This window comes from Megalops cyprinoides, chromosome 4 (genome assembly GCF_013368585.1).
Source record: "Megalops cyprinoides isolate fMegCyp1 chromosome 4, fMegCyp1.pri, whole genome shotgun sequence".
Classification (NCBI taxonomy): domain Eukaryota; kingdom Metazoa; phylum Chordata; class Actinopteri; order Elopiformes; family Megalopidae; genus Megalops; species Megalops cyprinoides.
Genome location: NC_050586.1, coordinates 36,062,129 through 36,075,892, shown reverse-complemented (window position 1 = coordinate 36,075,892; position 13,764 = coordinate 36,062,129). Strand labels below are relative to the sequence as shown.

The window sequence follows — 13,764 nt, the reverse complement described above, 5'->3', positions numbered from 1 at the left end:
TCTGTGTCACACATTAAGAAAAAACTGTGATGCTTTTTTCCCCTTCATGCAACCCTTTTTGGAATCACTAATTGAACATTAAAACTGTTTCAACTGCCTTTACACAGGAGCACTTAAGTGAGACAAATGCATTCCTCCTGTACACTCAAATGCACCAAACAACTATTTTTCAGACTACAAGTCCCACAGTGCACCAGAGTGAAGGAGATGACAATTGGAGGACAGGCTCTACTTCAATAATGTTAACCGAGCACTTCGCCTGAAGAGTCTTTAGGTGCCTGACAGTTGTGAGGACAGCCTGGCTGACCAACCTACCTCTACTGTTGGTGGAATGAAGCCAATTTTTTTGACCATTGTGGGCTCCCAGTCACTGTCGGGATGATTGAACCTGAGCCGTAGGGCTCAGCCTGCAGTCAAGAGGAGTGCCTTTCCAGCTGACCCACTCACGAGCCCAACATATGCATGTTTGTATCATGAGTGATGCCAGGGAAACCAAATAAGCCATTGCCTTTCTTCTTCTTCTTTTTATTATTATTATTATCCAAATATTTGATACTTACATTTCATGTATCATGTCATGTCTCACAGCTGTGTTCTGTAATGAGGACACATGGCTGTAGTGGAACTCTGTGTGAATATTGTATGAGCCACCAGCCTCACAGAAGGGAGCTGTTGTTTTCCAGGGTGAAATAAATGTATTCAGAGTATGAAGTTTTGTACCTCTCATTTTAGAGAAACATACTGTAGATCTGTGTTCATTAGGTCTGGATACCAAAAACTATAATGTGTTTACAGGAGGTGCGCAGAAAAAGAACTCAGCACTCTTAAATCTGAACTGGCCCCCTTAATCTGTAATGCATGTTTGCTGCAATCGACTTGCAGTAAAACTGCTTACTGGATGGCGAGCATTAATGTTTTGCACTTTCCCGCTAAATGGGACAAGGGTAAGAGTTTTCTTTCCTGTTAATTAGCAAAACATTAACCTCTGGCCGGGGTTGATGTGGTATTCAATAGTGTGTTCATTAATCCAGACACCAGCAAAGTCCTCTAATTAACGTGCACTCCCCCACAGCATCCCTATAGAACACGGCGATCAGAGCAATGTTAGCATTGTTTCATGCCGACAGACGAGAGCAGTCACAAAAGAAGAGGGAGAGAAAATACTGTTGCAGTAAAACTGCCATCTCTGAATTTACCCCTCTCGCAACTGTATCAGGCCTATTAATTTCATTTTAGTTTTACCCTTTAACCTGTAATATTCCATTTCCCTGATGTTTTATGTTACTGCCACTTTTCACAGAGGGCTAAAACATTTCACACAGACTGTGAGGCAAAGGTAACTGTCTTTTTGCCCCACACAGCGCAATACTGAATTTCACCCAAGTGAGTAAAAACCTCTAACAACTAGTCACACTAATGAAGACACTGGAATTTGTGGGGACATTTAGGCAGATTTTCTTCATATAATAATAAATAACTAATGTCAAAATAATAGTAATAATAATAAAGAGAAGAAGAACCAATGTTTCAGACATTCCTGAACCTATAAGAACCAATTCCTGAACAAGCAAATACAATAACATTAATGCTAACTAAAAAGAAAATGCATTTTTCTTCATGCATTTAGTATAGTAACAGAGCTTCAGTCTTACATACTGTATTATCCATTCATACAGCTGAATATTTTCGCAAGCAAGGTAAGTTGCTTACTAAAGTATACAGCCAAGGTTGGCTCCATAACATGATCCATCTATCTATCTATCTATCTGTCTAACAGTAAATATATACATACGTACATACATACATTCCCATACACATGCACACACAGTTAGTTAGTTAGTTGAGCAACAAGGTATAGGCTCATATTCTGCTGTAACGCACACTGTTCCTGGTTATAAATAAGATCTTGGGTGGTATCATTGATCAATGACCTTTCATCTGCTCCTATAGCTGCTTCATATAGCTGAATTTAGACTAACTAAATGTGACCCACAGTAAAAAGGTCACCCTATTTTAGACCACTACCAAAACAACAACTGGACTTTTCATATGGTTTCCACTGTTGGTCCCAATTCTCAGAAAAAGTCAAGGAAAAGAGAGCAAAGCTGGCCTTCTTTTTGTGTGTGCCATGGGCAGAAAATAAAATAAGTTGATATGCAATATGGAAAATCTTTAATTAACTTTTTATTTAGTATTAGTTTTATTTATTCAATTCCCTCTGATTTAAGCAATTTCCTTTGATGAACAGGTATAAAATAAATTCCATAAAAAATGCAAAACAGAGTATCACTGCTTACATGATGTTAAGGTAATTATTTTGAAACTTTCTGGTTAAGTAATATCTGAAAAGGTTCACACAATTTAAATTCAAATCTCTATTTTACCAATACCATATTGTTGTATGATCTTTATCCCTTAATGTTCCATCTTTTGGTCGGCCCCCACAATTGCAAATAAATCATGCTGTTAATACCGCGTCAGGGCTTCCTGGAATGTTAATCAAACGGTCTACGAAGTTAGGTTTAAGCAAGATGCTCATGACATATACAGAAACTTCAAAACCTGTCTTGCACATTTTTAAGGCTGCAGAGAAAAAGGTAAGGCAATCACAGAGGTTGGATGTGAATTACCAACGCCCTGTCATTGCCAGCAAATGGCACACATAATCTTTCCTTCAGAGTCAGCTACAGTGTTGTTGAAATGAATAACCCAATTAGAGAAAACTCTGTAAATTTACTTATGGGCCCTGGGAGGGTTACATCACATGTCAAGAATGTGACAAAGACAACATCCAGGAGGAGCACCAGCTGCCACGCTGTGCTGCTACAGCCCCTCTGCAGAATGTGAGGAAGGGAACCGACACTGCTCCCAGGCAGAGACGCGGGGATCACCACGCGTCCCTCCTCATCTGGCCCTCTGAGCATTATCAACATGGAGGATAGCAAGGAATGGCCCTACTTAAGTGATACGATTTAAACAAAACACAAAGCTGGCATTCTTTCCTCCTCGAACAGCGGGAGGAGATTCTAATCAGTGAGAGGGCAATTGAGAGACAGCGGTTGTTTTGGTTCAGATGGGCCCATCCCTCCAGTCAATGCTCCAATGGCTTAAAAGGAGACGAGACACATGGACTGATGTTTGCCTCCAGACCAGCCTCAACACGGGAATGTGTTTTTGTCAGGGTGGACCAATAAGAACAGCTGAAACCGACGTTTGCACGTGAGGAATTGTTTTGATAGTTTGATATATGTTCGACACAAATCACTTTCTCAAAGTCTGGCAAAACGGCAAGAGGTTACTTATTTTGAATTGACTCAGTGCTTTAGAATGATCAGACCTTGCGGGTACGGACAAAGGATTGCAGGGAAAAAAAATAACTTTGAGAGGGGTGTCTGAAAACCAGGGGTGGTGGCAGTCCTGCATGAAAACAAATTGCGCCCCACAAAAGTACTAAGTGCTTTCAAATGTCATCACTTCCTGAAAACATACCCTTTATCACACTAACAGTATTTTATCGAATATAAACAAAAACCCAAATATGTTTCAAAATCCCAAAACAGCATATTTGTCTGTTAATATATTCACTCAATGACTGCTGTAGCATGCAATTGACATGAAATTAAGCAAAAATGAAGAATTAGCGTTTGAGCTAATGGATGATTATAGCACCTTTGGCGAGTAATAACTTACTGGAACACTCAGTATTTACTCGTGTGACCAGGGTTAGGAAGTTAAATCAGCTTCCTCATTTTTTGTTTGCACTGTCAAGCCTGGGCTTTCTGCCCTATGGCAAAACACTAAATGAGAAGAGGAGGCTTATATCTGGCGTATCGGTTGTAAAAATTCCTAATCTCACATCAGACACGTAGCTTCAGCAGAGTGACAAGTCTATGAGAGAGAGGAAAAACTCATAAAGGGCTGGTCAAATCGTTATCCCTGTGTTTCTTACCTTTCACAGAAGTGTGCTAATATGTCTGAAATGCTGGCGGGATAAAGAGAGACTGCGCGCCACAGTTACGTGTTGGTGCAAGTATGGGCTAATGGAATTCAAGTGATGTGGGCTTTGAAGTCCCCCCTGCACAACTGCGAACCATTAGCATTCTTACAGGGAAGCGCTATCAGATTTATTATTTTTTTTTTGCTTGTTTGCTTGTTTTTCAACACTTGTTTCGCTTAGGAAATGTGATATTAAATGAAACTATATTAAAATAAAGGGCTCATGACTCACGGAACAAATGTTCCAGACACGCCTTGCAATAAAAAGCCATTGTGACTCAATTCAAGCGTGGCTTCATGAGATCATGTGTACACTCTCTGTCGCACAAGATGTTTGAGATTCATACATTTCGCAGACAGTGACAGCATTTAATGATCTTTGCAAGCACATGAGTCAGACGAACAAGGGTTTGGCCAGGTAGCAGTGTGCTAAGACTTCTTCCTCTCCTATTTGCATATGTGAGCTATCATAACCCAGTCTGTTGGGGGAGTGACTCACCACAGGTTGTTTCAGTTAGATCAGACAACAGAGAAACGACCAATGTCGTCAGCAATATAAGTGCCCCGCATTCCAGTCATCAATCATTTTACGAGATGTGACAGATCTGCCAGGCATTCTCAGCGTGAATGGCCAATGAAACATCTCATACCTTTCTGATTTCAGGCCGTCTGTGAATCTGGAATATTTACCCAGAAGCGCAACAGATTTAAAAGCCGGTGACACCGGTGTCGCGTTTTTGAAGAGAACGCTGCGTTTTGCCATCAGGTTATTAGCCACGCTAATGACAGTGGCGCTTTCAAGAAGCATTGATCAGGATGCTCGGCCTGCCCTTTCTGATTAACTTTATCAAGGAGACAGAGTGCAGATTCCGCGCGATCAGCCTGGCTCGCGCTGACTACCTCTCTGTCATTAGCTGCAAATGAAGCAGTCATGGCCAGCTGAAAAATAACGCTAATCCATATTATCATGTCCCCCAGAGGCCATCTGGTAAACAGGTCCAAATATCAGCACCGCAGGAACCTACAAATGTGTGTGGAGCTTCTCAAGAATTAATCATTAATGAAATAAATCATACAGGAATTATAAATGCATAAAATGCTGATGGTACACAGTTGAAAGCGCAGCGAATCGATGGGGAAGAGAGCTTCCATTCTTCTCTTGCCACATGCATTTCTGTCAGTTCAAATCAACAGCACAACCATAACTGAATATGAGAAAAATAAAAATATCTATCACTGGTTTATAATAAAAAAAAATGAAAAGAAAAATCACAGGTACTTTTGACAGTTTTTTTGTAATTTTGAAAGAATTACAAGAGGTAATTTAGTTACGAATGTAATTCATTCAGGTGAAGGTGTTTAGTCTCAATAACAGCTCCATACCAGCTTTTTTTCTATGTTATGCTCATTATTTAATTGACAGATGATAAAATGAGTGACACTCCAGGCCCGGGGGTAAAACCTCTCCACACCCTGAGCTACCATAGACACTCATTAATGGATTAAGACTCAAGTTCCCCCTTCGCCTCCCACCTCTCTAACAGAAGGAATTTGCAGCACTTTTGTTCAACAGAAGTGATTAATTCCCCCTGTTATTGAGCAAGTCCTCTCCAAGATGTATGTGCGCCAGTTTAAAAAAGGCTGCATGTCTGAACTAATACTCCCTTCATTCAAATTTTAACTGCATTTGTCAGTAAGTTGGGATTGATTTACAGGCACTGTGCGCATCGATTTAAATTCCAGCTGTGGCATTGTACATGTGCCCTTTGGTTTTACACTGACAGAAAACAAACTTATTACATTTTTCTTTAGAGCAAATTGACCTCTTCTCTGCCCTCAAACACACACGGAGTTCTCTGGAGTAAAAATATTGTGTTGATGAGATGACTAAGTAACTTAGTTACATGGGGTAACTGGTTGCTCAGAATATTTTTTGTTTACTACTTTCTCCCAAAGATTTCTTCTTCTCAATAAACACCAGATGAATTAACTTCATCTCTGCTGCATCAAGATTCAATGGGTTTGTATAGCAAATTTTTACTTACTTTTACATATTTATAAACCACTAAAAATGTAGAAATCCACTTTTACAAAAGTTTAATTTAATGTTAAAGGTTAAAGGCATCAGAACAATGTAATGTTCTGTGTACTAAAGCAATGTTTTCATCTTGCTTCACAAAGTAACATTTCAGTATATTCAGAATCTATCACTGTAGTGACAAAAATGAAGTCAATTTAGCAGTGGAAAGAAAACAAGTAAAATTCAAAGGCTTTTTTGTAATTGGCAATAAATGAGCAACGGCATGCTTATTTGTTTAATCTAGAACAGAGAAACTGGCCACAAAATATTCCTCAACAAACTAACTTTGAGAAGCGGCATATAGACACAAAATGGAAATACTGAAAACATGAAATCGCTCGGTCCGATTCTTGTATGCTGCCAGACGACTGAAAAAAATAACATTAAAAACACGCCACGTCGGTCCCGTGTTCTCAAAATAGTTCCATTATTGTGTCCCTGTCGTCTTGTGGGTGGCCAACTTCCTCATATTTTGCAAGGTTTCCAATCTGATCCATTTCCCCAATAAAGTGCCGGACCCCCCCTGCACCTACTGCAGCTTGCTGTGGGAAACCGTTGTGACAGTCCCGCTCAGTGCCCAACAAAGCTGCAAACTGATTACGTTATGCCAGGGCCAACATAATTCCAGGATGTCGCCTTCCCCTCTGTGGCGAGGTCAACCCTTCTGGGCTGTTTTCACAGATCCTCAAAGTAATTGCAAAACAAACAGTGGGTATGTTGTCCAGACGGCACAAGGAGAAGCCGTGGCGCTGTAGTATCAAAACCCGGGCATCGCACCATACGTACGGATAAATGCAGTCAGGCCCAGCTCTTTCTAACTGTTGACGGAGCTGAGATGTATTTATGACATGCAATATAAGTGTTTGTGGAGGACACAGAGCCCGGCTGTTACACCTCATGTACTCAGCACCTTTTTATTATGAACATGCATCTTGAACCCAGAAATGAATTCTGTTTTATTCCCAGTTTTTTCAGAGGCTTGTTTATGAATTTTGAGGGCTAATTGTGGTTAAGGCTTCTACACTGGCATGACTCTTTCATATCATGTGTTTTCAAACTGTATCACCGTGTTTTCTTGTGCTTTTGTGTGTCACACTGGATACAAAAACTACTCCTAGTAAAACTTACTACCAACAATAATATTTAAATTTAAAGGTCTCAGTAAGAGGGCCACTCACCTCTCTTCTGCATAAAACTGAAGAGGTCATCAAGGAACTCCTTCCGTTTCTCATCATCATCCAGCTCATACAACTGTAAAAGACAAAAGAGACTTTATGTCATGCGGTCTTCAAAAATTCCAGTAAACAGCCTCCCAACAGAATGCCTGCTATGTTACCAATGCAGTATTACAGCCTAATAAGGAAATGGACAATCAGTTAAAATTTCTAATGTATTGCATATACTCTACTCACTTTGGGGGGCTGAAGCATGTGTGCATGGTCATGTTGGGTTGGGGAGAGGGTTGTTCAAGTGATTTAATTTATGTCTAAGGTGTGTATATGCAAACAAAGGAGTGACAAGGTTATCGACTGTGAACCAGATGCAAGTATATGCTACAGTAGAATGATATTCACTGTCTTGAAACAAAATCATGTTTTGTTTTTGCACCCTTTTTTCACCCTACTTGCTACAGCCAGTCCTACGTTAGGCTCCTCCCACCACACCAACCTCTATACTCACATGGAACTCTGGAAACATGGAAAAACCCAGAAATTCTGAATTTATATATTCAGAATATATATATTCAGAATTTGAGTGTGAATAATAAACATGGTCATATTACAGTAAGGGATGACATGGAATACAAAAACAGTAGCAAAACTATAAGATATTTGCAAAATCCTATCTGATGTACACCTCAACTGCTGTACTTAAGCACGGCTAATTCACTGCACATCTGAATAAGAACCTGCTTCAGCACTGCAATTATATAATGTCTTTCTGTATACAGCTTTTCCCTCCTCATCCACTTACACACAAGTTGCCATTTACTTTCATAATCAATCACAGTAATTTCCATCCCCTTTTATTTGACAAGGTAATAACAAAAAAAGATTTATTGAACTTTATGTAATTGTGGCGATTCCAGTGAATATTATCACAATGACAGTAATTACACCCTACATAGAGAGGGAACATCCACATATTTCATGTTCACATTTCCACTGCTTTCTTTTCTCACATACTTCAAATATGACACTTTCACTCTGTATATGTGAAATACAGCATAATGTACAGAAGTCACAGCTGCAAGACAAAAAAGTCACAGATCTACGGCTTTATCTTTCAAAATCGCATAACTGTACACTGTGTTTTTAATTTATGTATGTAGACTACACCACATGTATGTAAAGCTAATTACACAAGCCATGGAGAGCTGCTTGGCTTTAAGGAAACCTGCACTGAGGAAACAACAGCGGAGAGCAGTCGGATCAAAAGGACCTCCGTGTGTCACGGGCTGTGACCTTGGCCCTCCCTGTGACATCAGGTGGAGCACGGACGCATCAGGAAACCGCACTCAAGGGCATATCTCCGCCACACAAAGAGAGGCAATGCCACCCTTGCGAGAGAACAATATCAGGAAAAAATGCATTTTATCCGAGGAGCGCGTTGGGTTTTCAAGACGGAGAAAGGCTTTAAAGTGTGTCGCAGGAGGGGGGTTACAAACAGGAGACCGGCCGGGAGCGTCAGAGCTGCACCTTTCCTGCACAGATGAGCATCAGCGCTGGGTGCAAGCAATGATGCTACACACAAAAACAATGTGCTTTCAGCACACCTCTAAGTTTAATATACAGTTTAATATTAGTGAGGTTAATAATTATAATAATTTTAAAAACAAGTTTAATAAGTTTAATATTTAGTTTAATATACATTGGGAAGCAAAACAATTGATATGAGCAAAAATATTGCTACTGGTAGTTGGTCTGACATGTTTTGTAAAGTAGTGTAATTTCCAAACAAACAAATGGGCATACAAGTTTTTCGATAACAGAAGACAAGAGACGTGTCACAAACTAATAGAAAAAGCACGAGTGATGATCTACACAGTGTTGGTTTGTGCATGTACATACCTTAGAGCAGATGATCTAAAGTTCTTGAGATGAAATTCACAACACAATGTGAAGACTTAAACTGCCAGACAGACATAATTAGAGGAATTCAGAAGTCGACCAAATTATTTTGAGCTTTACTGAACAAACGCTCTGAATAAAATCTGTAAATTGGCCATCTTGAAAACATGAAATGAGCTTACCAAAATGGGCCATTTTGTGGTAAATAAATGACTCCTTTTACTTTTACTCCCTTTTATTGGCATGTCAGTAATGCTTCTAACGTTCCTAAACCTGCCCTATTCAGCGACAGGCAGGCAAAGACGCTTTTGATGTGAAGTCAGATGGTTTTTAAGAGCTGCTGCTGCTTGTGGAAACCGAACTTTTGATGGAAGTATCTTCCCTCAACGGTCATTTTCAATAAATTGCAGGCCATGTTAACGGACCATCCGATCAATACCGGAAAAACAGGGGGATGACCTCTGGAAACAACAGGGCACAAGGAATGAGGCCCAAGAGATAATAACTGATCATTTAGGAGTGTATCAGCTGTCACCATTCTCATGGAAACAAAGCAGTTCAATAGCAGGAAAGCAGGTGGGTGAGGAAGCTTGAACAAGAGTGATAGCAGTTACCATCCATTATTACAGTGTCTAAGTGAAAATCTGTAGTGTACTTTTATAACATATAACATATACCACACATAGAATTATCACTAAAGAGTTATATTCTGAATGCATTAAAATTTCACAGCTTATTTTTTATTTGGAAACTGAGACAACATTCATTGACATTTAGAACTGAATTTTCATCAGTTAAATACAGCAAGCATTAATGGATTAATACCAATTCTTTAGAGCTATATTTGGTATATGGTCTATGCTGTTGTCTGGTGTGATCTCATTCACTCTCAATAGGATGCAGTAATGTGAGGTTGAATAAATAGGTTGGAGAGCATTCATCCACACAAGCTGAAGAGACATTGGAAAAAAGGAATGCAGTCTCTGGTGACTGACCTTTTAAACCTTTTAACTTGTTTTGCTTGTTCTGTTCCGATTCGCTGGGGGAGAAGGAATCGCACATGATATTTACTGAGCACAAAACCCATCTGCCTTCATTAGCTGGTGATGAGTTAGTGTCAAAATCAATTTCATTTTTATTATGCATATTTTAGCGAGTACCGGATATCTCCTCCATTGCATTATGGTTTAATTAGGCCAGGAAGTGATGTAACAGTGATACTTGAGTTGGTCCGAGAGCCCATCAGGAGGCCTGGGGAACTAATAGAAGAGTAATTAGAGGACTAGCTCTCTGCCCATATGTCACAATACCTTACACCACAATGTCCACAACGACATTAAATATTAACCAGTGGAAAATTCATTACATGGCTCCCCTCTTCCTTCAGCGGGGGAAAATTAAACACAGAGAATAGGCACATTCATCACATTATTCTGAGCTTCATACCAGGTGGAAATCCTCTGGTTACCCGCGGTATCTTTAAATCAAAACACTCCTGTGTTAACGTGTTTATTCGCTCTGCATTGCAAATCCACTCTGCGTCGCTGGGGAAAGTTGACCGCAAAGCGCAGAATTAACGGAAACGGTCAGATCTGTCTAATTGATGGCCCCAGCACCACAGTACCTGGGATAAAAAGTAGGACACCGCTTCCAATTTGAGATGCTAGATCATAAATTTCTGTATAATGTTCGCTGTGACATTTGACTTCGAATGACACAGCGTACCAGCAGATGATTTAAAGCAAACCAGAATTAACCCTAAACGTTTTATGGGCTGCAGTACTGTGCAGTTAAGACACAACTGTGTATTTTTCTATACTATGTACTGGTCTCATTTAATCTCCTTTACCTACTGACTTAAGTGTTTGGGTTTTTTGGGGTACCCAAACCCATGGAACACATGGAGGTAGAGTGAATGGGACCCCTGTATGAGCCAGAAGGCACAACCCCAAGTAGGTCTCACAGCAACAAGACTGAGTCCCAGCTCTACTAGTTTTTTTTTCAACCAATCGCACGCAAGGCATATTTAAAACCTTACATATTTGAATATAATGCATTAAGCATATCTTATATGTAAGGCATATATAATGCCATATATGTTTGTATATGAGTAAATATAATTGCTGTCCATATAATTGCTGTTCATATATGGTCCTGGTCCATCAGAAGAAACTCCACTACCTACTTCCACCCTCTTCAGTCATGCCCTGCTGGGTGTGACAGTGAACAAAACCCTAAACATCTGGATGTATGCAAACAAAAACCATGTTTGTTGCTAAATTTGAGCTCTGTTGTTACGGGTTTCATTGGACCACTGCATAAAGGCCTTGACTGAGATATCTCTTCCTCGCTGTGTAAGGGAAAAGCACACATCTGTGAGGAGTGAGGAGTGGGTGCCTCACATCGAATGCTGTATGACTTGTGTCAGTGCAGCACCCAGGGTATTCACACTGTAAGACCCGGCCTGAGCTCCATCTCTCTGTGTGAGGAGCTGGTTCTGTTAGGATTTCAGTAGAGGGAGCTCTTTGCAATCTGAATAGGGTTTTATTTTTTAAATAAATGTATTTATTTATGTGGAATGCAGTAGGAAATACTGATATCATTCTTCTTGTGTTAATGCCTAAAAGGTAGAATAGGGATTACTGGAGGCCAGTGAGGTAGAAACAGGGAGGCACAATACTTTAAACTGATAAAGGTACTGAACCTGTTTTTCATGATTAACGAGCCAATTTTAATTAGCAACTTATTGTTTTTCACTTAATTGTGTCTCCTGTTGTTGCAGTCATACCTTTGTACCACTTCACAATGAACAACTGGATCTATAACAAAGGGTTCAGAGATCTGTTATACTTTCCATCTTAATTTAAAATGCTTTTTTAAACTAAGTTACTTGTTCTTTTGCCTTATATGGCCTCTCTCATGGCTAACCTCGGTCACCCCTCCTTTGTCCTAGAATTTCTCACAAAAAGCAAATTGGTGACATTCTTTTAGACTCAGATGCTTGGACCTTCATTCTTTTAGGCAGAAGTAATGACATATGCTGTAATATGACTTTAACCTGAGTTCAGCTGATCCTCTAGGCACTGTGCACTCAGCCTGCTTCACATCACTATCAGAATGCAGTGGTCACAGGGGAGGCATTATTCACAATGAGCTTAGTAACTGCATCTGTCCAAACTGTCCAACACCTTTGTGACCTCAGGGGTGTAAGTCTACTGTCCTTTTTATCTCTAAATGTCAGTACAATTGTTCATACGAAAGAGCAGTACTTAAAAATGACTGACTGGTTTCTTTGATTGCATCTGATGTGCAAATGCTCAGGAAAAATTGCATTTCAGTTAAATCATATTCACATTTCAAATTCACACTTTGGTGAATAAGTCAGTAATTCCTTGGTACAATACCTCAGATCTAAACTCCATTGAGCTTACCTTCACCTGGTAAACTCCACAACTGTCTTTTGATTTGTTCAACATTTGATTGACAATTTACAATAGATGACATTGATGATAATAACAAAGAATTTTTATTTCACTAAGAATAATAATTATTATTCCATACTTTGATCAGGCTGGATTGTGTTGTAATTGTACAGTCTGATGTGTCTTACAACTTAATATAATACCAGTACTGTACTGTTGGCTGAACATAACTGAGAACCTTTACACCTCTTTTGTTACATATTAAGCAATCAGCAAACAGAGAAAAAAAGTCTTTCAACAAGAGCTCTCCAAAACAAGAGGCCTGTGTTAAAAAAAGAAAAATACACTGCACCACGCGTTCCAGAACCCAGACTGTGCAGCAAGAGAACTGCTTCATGGTGCAGCGTTCCAAAACCTCACAGAGCGCTGATTTCTCACCACCATCAGTACAGTAGGGGAAAAAAAAAACCCTGACAGGAGAATTAATCAAACGGACCTCCCATCCCGCCACTTAGTCCTCGTCGTGTGTGGTGCCGCGAGTGGCGTGTAGCGTGCCAAGCCCCTCGGAGGCGGCGCGGGCGGATCTGAGCTCCGAGCCGCGCGGGCGCGAGGGACCGGGAGTTAATTAGAGAACGCAGCGCCTGGTCATGCTGGCACTCCTCCAGCTGGCCCCGTGCCAGCGATCCTCTGCTCCCCTGCGCCGAGGGCGCCTCCAACATGCCGAGCTGACATAATGAGATGTGTAAGCTAATATGAAGAGGCGATCTTTGTCTCTCCTGATGGAGCTCCTCCTAATGGGATTTGCTGGGTACTTGAGCTGATGGGTTGGATTAAGTGGCAGTGAGTTGACCGCATATTGGCAGGGCTAAGTGTTATTTTACCGGCGCAGCCCGAGTGCAGCGCCCCGGTCGGTTCTCTTGTCAAACAGCGACGGCAGGGGAGCCGGGATGCTCTCATAGGCTGCGGAACAGGAGCCTCTCTCTCCCGCTGCCTGTGAACAGGCGGGCCTGCTTCTCACACAGAGTGTCAATTCCCTTCAGCTGCAATAAGCAGGGAATGCGATAACCGGAGAAGGAGGAAAATAAAGGCAACATGCCATGCTGTGAGGACATAATAGGGTATAGGTTATCACATCTGTGTGCCCCTGTGTGAAATGAACAAGTGCAAATATGGAAAGTATTGGACAGGTTTTCCA

General features: G+C 40.6%; 1 protein-coding gene across 1 annotated transcript in view; it reads right to left on the bottom strand.

Moving 5' to 3' along the window:
• The window catches only part of arid3c (AT rich interactive domain 3C (BRIGHT-like)), an 82,791-nt gene that overhangs the window by 16,065 nt on the left and 52,962 nt on the right, over window positions 1–13,764 (bottom strand). Inside the window, exon 4 of the mRNA XM_036527793.1 lies at window positions 7,255–7,327. Coding sequence (XP_036383686.1) covers window positions 7,255–7,327 — 73 coding nt within the window. The remainder of the gene's footprint in view (window positions 1–7,254; window positions 7,328–13,764) is intronic.